The sequence below is a fragment of the Anomaloglossus baeobatrachus genome, chromosome 11 (assembly GCF_048569485.1).
Source record: "Anomaloglossus baeobatrachus isolate aAnoBae1 chromosome 11, aAnoBae1.hap1, whole genome shotgun sequence".
NCBI classification, from domain to species: Eukaryota; Metazoa; Chordata; class Amphibia; order Anura; family Aromobatidae; genus Anomaloglossus; species Anomaloglossus baeobatrachus.
In genome coordinates this window covers 118,404,065-118,421,564 of record NC_134363.1, presented here as the reverse complement: position 1 = coordinate 118,421,564, position 17,500 = coordinate 118,404,065, and the positions used below count along the sequence as shown (strand labels likewise).

The 17,500-nt window shown below is 46.4% G+C and overlaps 1 protein-coding gene across 3 annotated transcripts in view; it reads right to left on the bottom strand.

The window, feature by feature from the left end:
* The window catches only part of ARHGEF12 (Rho guanine nucleotide exchange factor 12), a 258,987-nt gene that overhangs the window by 146,756 nt on the left and 94,731 nt on the right, over positions 1-17,500 (bottom strand). For all 3 annotated transcript variants that reach the window (XM_075328415.1, XM_075328414.1, XM_075328413.1), the window contains 3 exons: positions 15,228-15,333; positions 15,002-15,139; positions 12,117-12,149 (listed from right to left, as the gene is read on the bottom strand). In XM_075328415.1, the coding sequence (XP_075184530.1) occupies positions 12,117-12,149; positions 15,002-15,139; positions 15,228-15,333 (277 nt within the window). The remainder of the gene's footprint in view (positions 1-12,116; positions 12,150-15,001; positions 15,140-15,227; positions 15,334-17,500) is intronic.

Here is a 17,500-nt window from a genome sequence, read left to right as displayed (position 1 = left end):
CTGTGTGTATCCCATTACAGGACAGTTTTGGAGGCTCGAGGATTTGATAAATGTTTGTTTCGTTAACAGAATACAGCGTCTGCTGCTTGACGACTTTTAATCAATTCAGGATAATGAGGCTTTTCTCCCAAGAGACAATTGGTGCGCGCAAATAGAATTTTTTCTTTTGATATGAACCCAGCCGATCTTAATTAAACACATCGCAATCTATGGATTAAACCCTGAAAGTTTCTCCAGAATACAAATGTCCTGAGGGTGCGAGACATCAGCACATCTCTGAAGGCGTGTGCGGGTCATTGAATGTGGTTATGAGACATTGAACGTCAGTCACTAACGTTGGCTGCTTAGACAAGAGTTGTATAAGCTACTTTCACACTTGCGTTGAACGGCATCCGTCACAATGTGTTGTGTAGCGCATATGACGGATGCGTTGTAAATAGTGTGATATAAAGGCAACAGATTCCTGTGAAATAACGCGTTGCGTTAAGCCGAAAGAGAGAGAGACAGAGCGAGACCCCATCATCGCCGCGCACACCCCGGCACTACCGCACCCATCATCCCCGCACACATCGGCAGTACCGCCCCCCATCATCCCCGCACACACCGGCACTACCGCCCCCCATCATCCCCGCACACACCGGCACTACCGCCCCCCATCATCCCCGCACACACCGGCACTACCGCCCCCCATCATCCCCGCACACACCGGCACTACCGCCCCCCATCATCCCCGCACACACCGGCACTACCACCCCCATCATCCCCGCACACACCGGCACTACCGCCCCCCATCATCCCCGCACACACCGGCACTACCACCCCCATCATCCCCGCACACATCGGCAGTACCGCCCCCCATCATCCCCGCACACATCGGCACTACCACCCCCATCATCCCCGCACACACCGGCACTACCACCCCCATCATCACCGCACACACCGGCACTACCACCCCCATCATCCCCGCACACACCGGCACTACCGCCCCCCATCATCCCCGCGCACACCGGCACTACCACCCCCATCATCCCCGCACACACCGGCACTACCGCCCCCCATCATCCCCGCACACACCGGCACTACCACCCCCATCATCCCCGCACACACCGGCACTACCACCTCCATCATCACCGCACACACCGGCACTACCACCTCCATCATCACCGCACATACATCTGCACTACCACCCCCATCATCATCACTGCACACACACCGACACTACTGCACCCATCATCACCGCTCACACCAGAACTACCTCAGTGATATCCCCGCTGACAGCACGACTCCCTCCAGTTTCTGCGTGGAGCTCACAGTGCGCGGCGGTGTTCTACAGCCGCTCTTATCAGATTCATGTAGCAAAGCTGAATGCATCGCGGGAACTCGTGGATTACGCCGGACCTGGAGGGGTATTTGGGGATTTTAATAAAGTGGTAAATGAGGGGTTTTTTTTCGTCTTTTATTCCAAATAAAGGATTTTTTCGGGTGCAGGTGTTTATTTACTTTTCACTTACAGGTATCTCGGGGAGACGCCTGCCATGATTAACCTAGGACTTAGTGACAGCTATGGGCAGCCATTAACTCCTTATTACCCCGATTGCCTCCACACCAGGGCAATTCAGGATCGTTCTGCTGGACATGCTGAGCATGCGCAGTAGAACGTGACGGGATCAGTCAGCGGATTCCGCCGCTTAGTGCATTGCGGCGGAATGTGCCCCCATAGACAATTATTAGACACCTTGGCGGATTCGAACGGAATCCGTCAAGGTGCGATAGTTTAACGACCCAAAAAACGCTACATGCAGTGTTCCCTCCGCCCGACGCTGTGTCAAATTAACGATGCAGCGTCGTCCAGCGGATGCAACGCAGACACTTGCGTTACAGTACGTCGTCAATACAAGTCTATGGAGAATAGCGCAGTGCGTTAACGGACTGCGCTATTCTCCATGGCAGCGGATTGTGCTGACCGCAAGTGTGAAAGTAGCCTAAGGGATATTCCAGCTCACAAAAATGTACTGGATAGGTGATCATTCTTCGATGGAGGCGTCAAGGAACCCACACTGATCTAATCCCTCCTGGCCATGCCCTTGGTTCCAGCAGATAACAGGGACATAAGTGATCAGCGGCGATTACTGAGGGTCCACTGATGGGATCCAGTGTCATAATAAATAAATTATTACATGTATTCCCCTTGCATAGTCACTGGTGTGCATACCTTATCTCCATATAGTGATGGTTTTTTTTAGGTTTTTGCACCCAGTTCGGACTTAGAATGGTGTTCCAGACGTTATTTCTTATTTGTTAGTAGTTTTTCATTTGTGAACCCTCCCCCAACCACACCTATTGCCAGTCCACATTATACGCATATATAGCCTGGGTCTCAGCTTCCCATACACGGTAAGTTTTTTAACTGCATGAGAGGACACACACAAGCTAGGGACCCCAACGTAGAGAAATACTTTGGCGCAGTGTTGGGGCTCTTCTGCATTGATCAATTCAGTAGCTACATTTCTCTTTATTCATATATTCATGGCAGTAATGCAGGTTCCATTTTCATTATTACATATAGCTATTGGATTTTTCATGTCAGTATTCGCACAGCAGTTTCTGCTATTACATGTATTCCCCTTGCATAGTCACTGGTGTGCATACCTTCTCTCCATATAGTCATAATAAATAAAGTCTGTGCAGAGAATGGAGTGGGCACCCTTACACAGCCAGCATAGACTGGAGGGGGCACCCTCACACAGCCAGCGGAGACTGGAGGGGGCACCCTCACACAGCCAGCGGAGACTGGAGGGGGCACCCTCACACAGCCAGCGGAGACTGGAGGGGGTACCCTCACACAGCCGGCGGAGACTGGAGGGGGCACCCTCACACAGCCGGCGGAGACTGGAGGGGGCACCCTCACACAGCCAGCGGAGACTGGAGGGGGCACCCTCACAATCAGAAGATATTGGACAGAGTTATCCTCACATACTCAGCAGAAGCTGGACGTGGTATCCTCACACAGTCAGCATAGATTGATGGGGCATCCTCACACAGTAAACTATATTGAACAGGGTATCCTCACACTGTCAGCAGAGATTGGGTGACTTCCACGTATGTACTCCTACACCCCCAACTGGTAAAGAACAGCAGAAGACAGTAGATCTACGCAGAGATCCACGATTAGTTCATGGCAAATGCAAGTACAGTATTTACTAAAAATGGGCAGTCAGGAGGCTGTAAAGTCTTCACGTCACACTCCTTTTACCATTAATACATAGCACCATTATTTAGAACAAATATTCAGCATTTCCCTCCACACAGGTGCGCGCCTCCATGTGCAGGCAGCTGACTAACGACTCAAGCATCTAGATTAGATTTTGCTGGATCCGGCAGATTCTCTCCCTGCTTCATCCCCCACTTCTCATATCATGCACTGATCAACCAGAATACTAAATTCCCATGCAAGAACACGGTGCAGGTCCTCCACACATCACCAGAATGGCCCTGACCTACTGACACATGGACATCACAGGTCCAATAAGGTTTTGGTGTTTGGCATGAAGACATTAGCTGCATATTAAGTTCTTGGGTACAGCCTTCCTGGACCAAGCTTTTTTATCCAGCACATCCCACATGATATTCTGGAGGTAAGTGACACACAAGCACCCGGCTGCATATGACCAGGCCACCTTCCATTACATCATAATGCTCCCATGAACACTGTGGGGTCTGAGCCCTGGACAGGGGGCAGCACAGGTACTCTCACTAGTGTGCAGTTACCATATTTTTGTTTTATAAGACTCTTTGGATTATAAGATGCACCCCAAATTTAGAAATAAAAAAATAAAAATGGGATCAGTCTTATTCTCCGGTGTTGTCTTACCAGAGCGGGGCGGCAGCGGTGGTGGAGCGGGGTTACAGGAGGCAGAGGCTGTGCTAGAAGCGGGTCCGTGGTGGCGGCGGCGGGTCAGTGGTGGAGCAGGCCGGTGCGGTGAGTGTCCCAGTCTGTCTGCAATCCCGATTCAAATGATAGCACCCGGAGGGGCGCGTGCACAGGTGGAGCTCTCATCCAAAAGCCCCATCTGCGGACGCACTGACTCCCGGCGCCATCATTTGAAACCGGGACCGCAGAGAGACTGGGACACTCACCGCAGTCCGCACAGCCACCGCAGTCCACACAGCCACCCGCACAGAGTGGCAGCCAGCAGGCCGCCCACCCTCACAGAGAGGCAGCTGTCACCGACAGGCACCCGGCCGCCTGCACACAGAGCTGCACAGACAGCCTCCCCAATAAAAACACTTATTTTAAAGCCGCTGTTTTCCTGCCAGGAAACGCTGAAATGGGGCAGAAATTTCTGCACCAAAAAATTAACATGTGCACATACCCGACCTGTCCTATAAAGAGAAGACTTCATGAGTGCAAATACAGAGGGGTCACCACAAGGTGCAAACCACTAATCAGCCTTAGAAATAGAAAGGCCAGATTACACTTTGCAAAGGAAAGAAAAAAAAATTTGAATCTAAAAAAAGTCGCCCAGCTGTGGAAAAGCATTGTATGGACAGATGAAACCAAGATCAACCTGTACCAGAATGATGGGAATAAAGTATAGAGAAGGCTTGCAACGGCTCATGACCCAAACCACAGGTGGAGGCAGTGTGCTGGCCGGGCAGGCATGGCCTACAATGGTCCTGGGTCACTAGTGTTTATTGATGATGTGACTAGAGACAGAAGCAGCCGGATGAATTGTGACATGTACAGGGCTATACTTTCTGCTCATAATAAACCAAATGCAGCAAGGTTGACTGTATTGCATTTCACAGTACAGATGGAGAAGACAGAAAAAAAAAAAGTCACAATTCCTAAATGTTTCACAGGATATTTTTATCTTCAACCTCTTCTTTCATTAAAAAAAACCTGAAAGTCTCAACTTAAATTGCAGCTCAGTTCTGAAATTTTAAATAAAGTAGCGGCCTGCAGAGCTGAAATCATGAAGATTCTGTCACTGGCCAAATATTTCTGGACCTAACTGTAAATCTTCATTACACAGCACGCTGGCAAATACTTTCCGTGAGTAATGAGGACAATGATCATCGAAAATCAAGAACCTAAAAAAAGCCAAGAGATTTATCAAAACTGTCCACCTCCTAGTGGCAGCAGCTGTACAAACCCAGTGTTCTGCATCCCCCCTACCCCCAAAGATATGAGCATGCTCTACAGTCTCAGCCCCATGCAGAAACTTTCCCTCAGTATCTCTGTAAAGCCCTGTCCTGCCCGCATGGTTCCCCCTGCAAATCATTAAAGAGCACCTGTCAACAGGTGAAAAGTGGACAGCTTTCACCTTAGGCCAGTGTCCCACTTGCGAGTGACTTGTGTGAGAATTGAGTGGCATCACCCGGCATGCAGCTGCACACTCCGGTCCGGAGAGAGACAGGCCGTACCAGGTGATGTGACACCGGCCTTACTGGATCCCTGCTGCTCTTTTTTTTCCCCTTTCTAAATCCACCATATAGTTTCAGAGATATAGGTCTTTTTATTCAGTATAACCTTTTACGGTCTTTACAACAGGGTGTGGGTCAAAAGGGTAATAACGCAGAGCAGCCAAAACGCATGCCTCCAGAGAGTCCCATCTTGTAAGTCATAAAAATGTATGCTAAGAACCTAATAAAAATTATTGAATCATAAAAAAAAAATTGTACGCTAAATAAAAAGAAAGTGTTTATCATCTCTGGAACCGTAAGCAAAATTGGGAAAAAAATAAATACGGGAACTGTGGGAATAAAGAAAAGCTGACCACTTAAAGAGGAACCGGACAAATGATGAATGCTGCCCATATTGTGTATGATCACAGGTAGGTAGGTCTTACTCCAATGACGTTTCACGGAAAAAACACACTTAACCATGTGGATGAGTATTGATATAGGCAGGTCCCCGGCAGCTTATCCCCACCCGCTGACAGGTCTCTGACTACATACACATATAGGCAGATCACTGTTCATGACTGTCAACAGATGGGGAAAAGCCACCAAGGACCCACCAGTAAGATGTCACCCGTGCGGTCAGTCCCCAGCTATCTACTAAAAGTAGGTTTTTCTCTGAAATGCTGCAGCTTTCAAAAGTGAAACACACCTGGCTGAGATCAGAATTGGGTTCTAGTGGGGCGACTACAACACTCGGGTCTCGTGGGGCGACTACAACACACGGGTCTCGTGGGGTGAATACAACACTCGGGTCTCGTGCGGCGACTACAACACACGGGTCTCGTGGGGCAACTACAACACACGGGTCTCGTGGGGCGAATACAACACTCGGGTCTCGTGGGGCGAATACAACACTCGGGTCTCGTGGGGCAACTACAACACACGGGTCTCGTGGGGCAACTACAACACACGGGTCTCGTGGGGCAACTACAACACACGGGTCTCGTGGGGCAACTACAACACTCGGGTCTCGTGGGGCGAATACAACACACGGGTCTCGTGGGGCAACTACAACACACGGGTCTCGTGGGGCAACTACAACACTCGGGTCTCGTGGGGCGAATACAACACTCGGGTCTCGTGGGGCGACTACAACACACGGGTCTCGTGGGGTGAATACAACACTCGGGTCTCGTGCGGCGACTACAACACACGGGTCTCGTGGGGCGACTACAACACACGGGTCTCGTGGGGCGAATACAACACTCGGGTCTCGTGGGGCGAATACAACACTCGGGTCTCGTGGGGCGAATACAACACTCGGGTCTTGTGGGGTGAATACAGACTTGGGGGGTCTCGTGGGGAGAATACAGATTTGGGGTCTATTGGGGTGAATACAGAGTGTTGGTCTTGTCGCTGTCATTGACCTAAGTGACAAAATATGGCAGAGACTTATTCTGGAGCAAATATTGGATGCTTAGCATGTAAGGGACACCCATATAGCCTGTCATCCACACTGAGGGCATAGTATAAGTGGAAGGAAAGCAGGTGGATCTGGACAAGCTCACTGCTCCCATGGGCTTAAATAACATCTGAACTATTGTTTTATATAAAATTATGGGACCATTATTCCTGTATCATAACTCCTATTATGCCAAGCACAATGAGTGAAGTGGCTGTGTAACCTCTCAGTGGAGCTCCACACTCATGCGCTTCCTTACCTTGAACCATTTATTCTACCAGCGAGTCGCTTTCTATTATACTGGGTACAGTTGCCAAAGAAACAAAGTATGACTCTGGTCACAGTGACACGTGGCAGGAACACTCATGATTTTACATCAGAATTTGAGCTTCAACTAAAAGTGGGAAAAAAAACACAGAAAACCTGGAAATCGTTCTACGATCGCTTTTTTTCCCTGCAGAATGCATCCACCTGAATGTGGTCTTACAATGGTTTTCATGAAAAGTGAGTACAGTGACCGGACAATGCTATTGTACCCAAAAAAAAACCGACAATGCTCCGGCCCTGAGCATTCATTACCTCAAGCCTCAGGACCCAGATATCCTCGGAGATGTGGGAATCTTAGATATGTGGATAGGTAAAGGAAGGGGCTACAAGGGGACACCGTGCAGTTTAACTTTCGACCAACTCGTTCAGATGTCGGCAACATTTCTCATTCACAAAGTGCTCGATCAGGTGTTAGACTTTACCATCAATTAAGCCAGGATTTGTGTGCAGAAAAAGGTTTCTCAAACATCTTCTAGCAACCAATCATTATTATAGGACAGCGCAAGGAAGCAACTAGGACGGTATCTGAGGACGGGAAAACATGTGTTTCTTCTGCACTGGTGTTGAAGACTTCAGGATGGAAGAGTCCAGGAAACATCAATAGATCAAATCATTTCTATCAGCGTATTCATCACGAATAACAAACCTAATGCAAGTCAATGGGAAACTTGAATAATTTTCAGAAGGATCTTGGAAGTCAATCTGGGAGGGCTGTAAAAATGCTGAAATGGATGGAAAAGTGGTGAAACTGAATGGGAACAGCATGGGGAAGATGCCTGGATGCATTTCTGACTCACAATTGGTTTCTGAGAATAATAATCTCAGCGTATTACAGATATTACAGAAAGACAGACTTAGAGATTCCCCGCGGCTGTCACACTATTTCCTGGTCCGCTCATTAGATCTCATACATATGCACTGTTTCCTCCACCCACCCTCTCTGCCAATGTCTGTGATTGGCTGCAGTCAGACTTCCATCATCTCCGATTGGCTGCCCTCACAGTAGCTGTCTGGGTCAATGGAGTGTGAAAATAAACAAAGAAAATGTTGGAGACTCCCCCGTATATTGATACCCAGCACAGATAAAGCATATCGCTACAGGCTGCAGCTCCCAGCCATGCGCTTATCTTAGCTGTGTATCAAAAGTATAGAAACCGCATGCGGCTTTTTTTTTTATTAAAGATATTTAAATAAATTAAAAAAAAAAAATATATATATTAAATGAGCGAACCTGGAAGTAGTGTGTCAGCCACAGGGAACCTCAGTAAGTCATTTTTACTTTTTTCACTGCACGTCCCAATCACAATAATGCCAGTAGAGAAAATGGCTACAATATTACTGTAATTACGGTAATCCCAGCAAGTTTAGTGGCTGAAAATCAAGCACTAAATATGCTGGGAGGGGGTCTCTAATCTCATGAGGTGAATACCAATACACTCAACGAGTAACGGATATCACAAAAACCTTAAATTTGGGCTAGTATTGAATAGTGCCTAGTACCGTATTTTTCACTTTATAAAATGCGTTTTGTTCCCCCAAATTTTGGGGGAAAGTAGGGGGTGCGTCTTATAACCCGAATATACGGGGGGGGTGTACATATATATATATATATATATATATATATATATATATATATATATATATATATATATATATATATATATATATATATATATATATATATATATATATATATATATATATATATATATATATACACATACTGCAGGGTCCGCTCTGGAGCGGTGCTGGCGGCAGGTGACAGCTGCGAGCGCCAGCGTTTGATCTCCTGCTCCCGCTCATATAACATGCACAGCCGCTGTCCATCAGCAGCGTGGTGCTGAAACCGCATCACGCTGATGGGCTGGGGCAGCGGGGCATATTATATCTGTCTGCGCCCTCCTTTGATCGCACATGATCCCCCCTGTGTTAGATATGGCCCCCGTGCTGCTGCCCAAAGTAAAATAAAAAGCTTTACTTACCTCCAGCGCTGAGCTCCGGTCTCCTGCTGCTGCTGTCTGTGATAAGGCACGCAGAGATGATATCACTCCGCCGTGCCGATCACATGACCGGCAGCAAGAACCAGGAAGTAAGGCAGCCGGAGCTCAACTGCGAGGAGGGACAGCGCTGAGAAGGTAAGGAAAGAGTGTTTTATTTTATTATGGGCAGCACACATGGCACATCTCTGTGTTATATATGGCCCCCATCTATAGGGGCCATGGGCAGCACACATGGGGGGCATATCAAACACAGGGGAGATGTGCCATATATAGTGGACATGGGCAGCACACATGGGGGCCATATCTAACAGGGGAGATGTGCCATCTATAGGGGCCATGGGCAGCACACATGGGAGGCATATCTAACAGGGGAGATGTGCCATATATAGTGGACATGGGCAGCACACATGGGGGGCATATCTAACAGGGGAGATGTGCCATCTATAGGGGCCATGGGCAGCACACATGGGAGGCATATCTAACAGGGGAGATGTGCCATATATAGTGGACATGGGCAGCACACATGGGGGGCATATCTAACAGGGGAGATGTGCCATCTATAGGGGCCATGGGCAGCACACATGGGAGGCATATCTAACAGGGGAGATGTGCCATATATAGTGGACATGGGCAGCACACATGGGGGGCATATCTAACAGGGGAGATGTGCCATCTATAGGGGCCATGGGCAGCACACATGGGAGGCATATCTAACAGGGGAGATGTGCCATATATAGTGGACATGGGCAGCACACATGGGGGGCATATCTAACAGGGGAGATGTGCCATCTATAGGGGCCATGGGCAGCACACATGGGAGGCATATCTAACAGGGGAGATGTGCCATATATAGTGGACATGGGCAGCACACATGGGGGGCATATCTAACAGGGGAGATGTGCCATCTATAGGGGCCATGGGCAGCACACATGGGAGGCATATCTAACAGGGGAGATGTGCCATATATAGTGGACATGGGCAGCACACATGGGGGGCATATCTAACAGGGGAGATGTGCCATGGGCAGCACACATGGGGGCCATATCTAACACAGAGATGTGCCATCTATAGTGGCCATGGGCAGCACACATGGGGGGCATATCTAACACAGGGGAGATGTGCCATCTATAGTGGCCATGGGCAGCACACATGGGGGCCATATCAAACACAGGGGAGATGTGCCATCTATAGTGGCCATGGGCAGCACACATGGGGGCCATATCAAACACAGGGGAGATGTGCCATCTATAGTGGCCATGGGCAGCACACATGGGGGCCATATCAAACACAGGGGAGATTTGCCATCTATAGGGGCCATGGGCAGCACACATGGGGGCCATATCAAACACAGGGGAGGTGTAACATCTATAGTGGCCATGGGCAGCACACATGGGGGCCATATCAAACACAGGGGAGGTGTAACATCTATAGTGGCCATGGGCAGCACAGGGAGACGTGTCCCAGCACAAGGGGGCTATATTCAATATAAGGGGGCCATATCCAGATTAAGGGGGACTAATTTTAGGATGGGGGGCTATGAGGGACATATACCCTATATGATTTGTTAGAGGGACACTGGCATTATAAGATGGACCCCATTTAACATTAAAAAAAAAATCTCTTTTCCTTCACCAAATTTGGGGGTGCTTCTTATAATCAGGTGCGTCTTATAAAGCGAAAAATACGGCATATTGGGGGGAAAAAAACACGTAGAACTAAGGACCAGGGGGCACTCACTACGAGTGGAAGAAAAGCGATTCCGACAGCTAAATTGGAAAGGGTTCTTTACAGTTAGAGCAGTCAGACTGTGGAATGCCGACCACAAGAGGTAGTAATGGCAGATACTATAACAGCTTTTAAATAAGGGCTGGATGATTTCCTCACTACACAAAACATTGTTGGTTATAAATAACTTAGTGACCAAATGTAGAACTGGTAGAGGAAGGTTGAACTAGATGGACCTAGGTCTTTTTTTCAACCTTAGTAACTATGTAACTATATAATAAAAAAATAAATAAATAAATAAGACCATAGGAGCCAATTCAGATGATGTAGGCACACACAATGTTGCTGCAGCCATCTTTACTAGGAGGGTTTGTCGCATACCCAGTCACACCTACATCATCGGAATTGGCTCCTATGGTCTGTGATTTTTTTTTTTGCCTAGTATATTGACTCATCACTAATTAAAAGTAATTTCAAGATTTGTTGAGCATTTTTTATTTTACTTTACAGATCAGTTTCTACTTTAAAAAAAAAAAAAAAAATATTTCAATGTTTACACTGGACATACTATCCTTTTCAGTAGTCTCATTACCATCACAGACAGGATTACAATGAACGGTATAAATTCAGTATATAACAGGTTTCACCATTCATAATCACGGTGTCACAGATCATCACATCCCCCTTCCTTCACATTGGCCTTTGCCCTGATGAGTGTATGCTGATTAAATGCGTCAAACAATTCAATAACGTTTGAGTCAGTCTACTGCTTCAACTGTACATATGCCCGACACTATGTAAAAGGATAATGTTTTACATAGTGGACTGTGTGAAAATGCAATATTTTACACTTTTTTTTCTTTTTCAACTAATGCAAAACAGTCAATGCTTGAATTCACAGATGTCAGCTTGTCTTTCCATCTTTCCTGCCCCTGCAGGGATATAGACATTTTGCTAATACAAGCGAACGTTGTGTATGGATCATAGTACAATTACCTATTCTCTCCATCCCAGAATCATAAGTTTACATATATTCTAGACAAAAAAAATTAGGGAGGCACAGACTTTACAGAGATACCTGGGAAAAAGGTCTAGATAGGGAACTTTTTTTTTTTTTTCTTTTTGCTGATTGACCAATGAATAAGCTTCAAATACTGTTCTCTCTCAATTACTAAGGAAAACCTTAGGACACTTACCATTTCTCATCTTCAGGAGGCTGTGATGAGAGCCTGTACAATAAAACAAACAAGTCAACAACAATTAAACAGTATATATAATAATAATAATAATAATAATAATAATAATAATGTAAAAATACTAAAAAGTTGACGTGTCCATTGGTACCATAACATTTCTGGATCGTTCTTTATTCTCATGTTTTGTAGGTAGAATTAACATGAAACATCAATTCAGTGATTGCTTTTTGATTTATGTTCACTATTTGGGAAGAGTAACAACACAGGCTTATCCTTCGGGTCAGCATTTTTTATTTATATATATTTTTTTTAAACTGTTCACTGAAGGGGTTAAATCGTGCAACAGCTTTATAGATCAAGTCAGGCCGGATGAAGAGCTAGGCTACATTCACACCAGTTTTTTTTGCATCAGGCACAATTCGGCGTGTGCCTGATAAAACTGATCTGGCGCAGAATATGCAAAAACGGATGCGCCTGATCCTTTTTTTTTTATGGATCCTGTATACCTGACCCGTCAAAAAATGGATCCATCGCATCCGTTTTTTTGCATCCGTTTCGTTTATTTTTTTGCTGGATCCGTTTTATTTATTTTTTTTTTCAATAAATTGGAGCATGCTTAGTTTAAAAAAACGGATCCGGCAGCCGCATAAGTTTTTTGCCGCACTGCGCCGAATCCGGCGTCCATAGGCTTTCATTATAAATCACGTTTTTTTTCAGAGACAAAAAAAACGTTTAATAAGACATTTCATCCGGCCGCCGCATTGAGTAATTACGCCGGATCAGTCAAAAGCCGAATGCAACGCAAGGCATAATCCGGCGCAAATAAAAATCAATGGGGATAAAACGGATCCAACGCCAGATCCGTTTTATCCATTTTTTTCCGGATTGTGCCTGATGGAAAAAAACTGATGTGTGAACGTAGCCTTACTAAATAGGTGTACTTTTTTGGTTTATTTTTGTTTTTATATAAATCTATTTTTTGATGTATTTTTTTTGTCTTTTTGTGATTTTTTACATTTTGCATTTTTTTCTTCCCCACTTCTTTACCTACTCCCTATAGGAGACTAACTTTTCTTAGTCTGATCGCTGGAATAATGTATTGCCATGGAGCAATGCATTATAAAGGCGGCGTCAGGCTGAGTCTGATAGGCCACCATACATGGCAGACTTTGAGGTAATTATGTGACCTCCGGTTGAAATGATAACCCTCGACTGAAGGGGTAAGAGAAGGAGCAAACAGCTTTTCTGAAACCTCTATGTGCCGCAATCGCTATTGATCGTGACACATAGAAGATCACAAAGGGTTACCATCATGTGAACATGATCCAGTCAGGTCTTGATGATGTCTCTGGGCAGAACTACCATTGTGCACCAGAACCCCGGTGATTGCGGAGTGCAGGGGGGTTGCAATCCCCTCATGACCATGGACCATAAATTATACGTCGGCCCAGCAGATGCCGACGTATATTTAGTCGGCGGTCCTGAAGCAGTTAAAGAGGTTGCTCCATAATCATTACATATCATACATGTCTGATTGCAGGGGTCTCACCACAGGGATCCCACCAATCACAAGATCCAGTGTCCTCATTTCTTTCTAGCATTGGTGCCACAGATGGACAGCCACATCTATAGGCCAATCTCCATCAGGACATGGATGAACGATGTGGCACATCACATGGGTGCATGACCAAGGGGAAAAGTGTTGCAGCATTGATAGTACGTTACTTTCTTGATAAAGGGAATCTGTCAGACTTTTTGCCACTTCATCTGAGAGCGGCATGTTGCAGGCAAAGAGATTCTTAAAGTAAGCATGTTTATCACTGTGTGCAGCAGTTCTGACTTTATCTCAGAATTGAGTGTAGCAGAGCTGGGAGCTGTCCCCTCCCACATCAGGCTCTCAATAGAGATTGTGCATTGACTGTGAGTGGTCAATCCCAGCAGGGGGGCGTGCTGGTCTGCCATAATAGAGCAGCGCAGTCTAAACTATAGTGGCTGCAGTGGGGTGCTGCAAATCCACCACCCTACTTATTGAAATAATGGGGTGGATCTGCAGTACCATGCCACGGCCACTATAGGAGTGATGGAGCTGCTGTGTTCTGGCACGATTCGAGAACTTCCAGCCACCGTCGGCACTGGTAACAGCTGATCAGCGGGGATGGCAAGTGTCACAACCCTACCAATCAGCTATTAATGGGCTATCCTAAGGCAAGGCCACCAAAAAAATAAAAGTAGTGGCCTACCCCTTTAAAAAGGTTTGTCTTGCTGTCACAGGTCTTTTAAAAGACATCAATGCCCCTTTTTACAGAAAAGTAGCACATTTTGAAAATGTTATTGCATACATATTAAAAAGGCATGTTAAAAAGAATGCTTACTATTTAGAGGGGCTGTCCACTACCATTACAATGATAGCCTATCCTTCTAATAGGTCATCAACGCGTGATGGGCCAGGGTCCTACAATTGGCACTCCTGTCTATCAGCTGTTCACGGTGCTAGTGGCAGCAGCAGGTGATTGGAAATGCTCAGTTCCGGAGCTGCTTCGTCAACTGATAGCGGCCGGGGACTGCACATCCGTCTCCCATTCAAAGCAATAAGAGCGCTACAGCACAGCAAAGAAGTGGTGCCCATCAATCTGGTGTGGAGGCTCAGTAGTTGAACCCGCAATAACTTAAAAATGACAAGATATTGAAGCAATACACTTTACTATGGAAATCCAATGATGTGGTGGTCTATAGCTACCAGTAATATTCTAGTAGATTTCTAGGTGAGCACTTCTATTCCTGTAATCCGGCAGCTTGAGGCTAGTCTGGAGGACACCACAGTTTTGAATGTGACATGTTAGACTACAGTAAGGTACGCGGTGCATTAACAGCATAACTTTACTTACAAAACCTCCTCAATCTTCTGTAAGATCGGCTCTGCACATATTCGCTCTTTTTCTAATGTGTTGCGTTCCCGGGCTCGCTCTGCATCCAGTTTCGCCAACTCGCTTTCTGCCAAAGTCAATCCCATGTTCCGTTTTTGCCTGGAGGATGAAAGGTCAGGATTGTTTCACTTTTTACACAGACATTTCATCTCTTCAGTAGCCAATAAACCGTAAGAGAGCCATTTACCTGAAGTCCTCTAGGAGTTTCTGAACTTCAGGACACATTTTGTCGAGCATCGTTTGCACGTATTGTCGTAATAAATCCTCTGGTATTAATTCTGGCCTTCTTTTCTCTGTAGTCAATTGAAAAAGGCAATAGGTTATACACAACTACATGGCTTATAGTTATTAAGGAAGCACTCCCAGAAGCAGCACCACCTCCATCTTTTAGGAGGACAGTGGATTATCCTCTCCTCTAGAGTTACCTAAATAGACTAAGAAATTGTACTGCCCTACATCAATTTACACAACTACGAATGTGTGATCTTTGTGAATTTTGGTGTGCGGAGCCCAAAAAAAACCCCAAAAAACAGTTTCCTCCAGTCAGAGTTTATTTAGCAAAGTGATGTTTACTAAGCAACTCTTACTGTAATAATGTAACATTTTAATATCAGATATTCTGAATATGCAAATAGAATTGCATAATATGCATTTGGTATGACTAATAAGAAAACTGCTTAATAAGCAGCTAAACCCTGCCGACATCGGAATCTTATGGCTATATAAGCAATGTGAATACAAAGTCATTCAAGAGGCTTACAAGTTGCAGCAAATTTAAAAGGGAACCTTTCACCAGGTTTTTCCCCATATAAAAAGTATGGGCAGCACCTATAAACCCTTATATACAGCATTCTAGAATGCTGTATATATGTCCCAAAGCCACTCTGCATAACGCAAGAAGAGACCTTACATTATACACTCGCATATAGGGTGGTCCTATCAGATGGCCATCTTAATCTGTCGCCTCCTCTCTTCTTTGGATCGCCGTCCTCCTAACCTGATTTGTGTGTATTCCATCACACTCTGGTGCAGATGCACTTCTCTCTGTCCTGCCGAGGAGAGTGCAAAGTACAGTATTGTAGTGTGCAGGAAAAGGCCAAAGACCGCCGGCGTATGTGCACTACAATACTTTGTTTTGTCCTCGGCAAGGGACAGAGGTGAGAGTCTACCCCGGAGTTTGATGAAAGACTGCGTGGATCACGTAGGACACATGATCTACACAAAGCAAGTTGGAGGACTGTGATCGAAAGAAGAGCGGCACAGGAACAAGACCAGCGACACGCATTAGACCAGCCCGTAGGCAAGTACTTTAGGAGTTCTGCAATGCAGCTTGGTGCGCATATATTTTTTTTACTTTTTATAATATATTATATATATATCTATATATATAATTGCCTTATTCTGTCTGTCTGTCTGTCTGTCTGTCTGTCATGCTCCGAAATTGTGTCCTTACGGTGACACAAAGCTGATTGGCCGCTGGGCTCGCCATGGCCCCGCTTCCCCCCACGGATTGGCCTCTCGCCCCGGCTCTCTGCAGGCCCCGCCCCCCTCACGCAATGCACGCTCGCTCTGGCCCAACTGACACGGAGCTCCGATTCCCAGGTGAGTACACACACACATCAGATCACACTCACTCTCACACACACACACCTCACACACACCTCACACACACACACACCTCACACACACACACACCTCACACACACACATACACACCTCACACACACACACACACACACACCTCACACACACACCACACACCTCACACACACACACACACACACCTCACACACACACACACACACACCTCACACACACACACCCACACACACACACACACACACCTCACACCACACACACACACACACACACACCTCACACACACACACACCACACACCCACACACACACCTCACACCACACACACACACACACCTCACACACACACACACACACCTCACACACACACACACACACCTCACACACACCTCACACACACACCTCACACACACACACACACACACACCTCACACACACACCTCACACACACACCACACACACCTCACACACACACCTCACACACACACACACACACCTCACACACACACACACACACACCTCACACACACACACACACCTCACACACACCTCACACACACCACACACACACCTCACACACACACACCACACACACCTCACACACACACCTCACACACACACACCACACACACCTCACACACACACACCACACACACACACCTCACACACACACACACACCTCACACACACACACACACCTCACACACACACACACACCTCACACACACACACACACACACACCACACACCTCACACACCACACACACACACACACCTCACACACACACACACACACACACACCTCACACACACACACACACACACACCTCACACACACACACCACACACACACACACACACC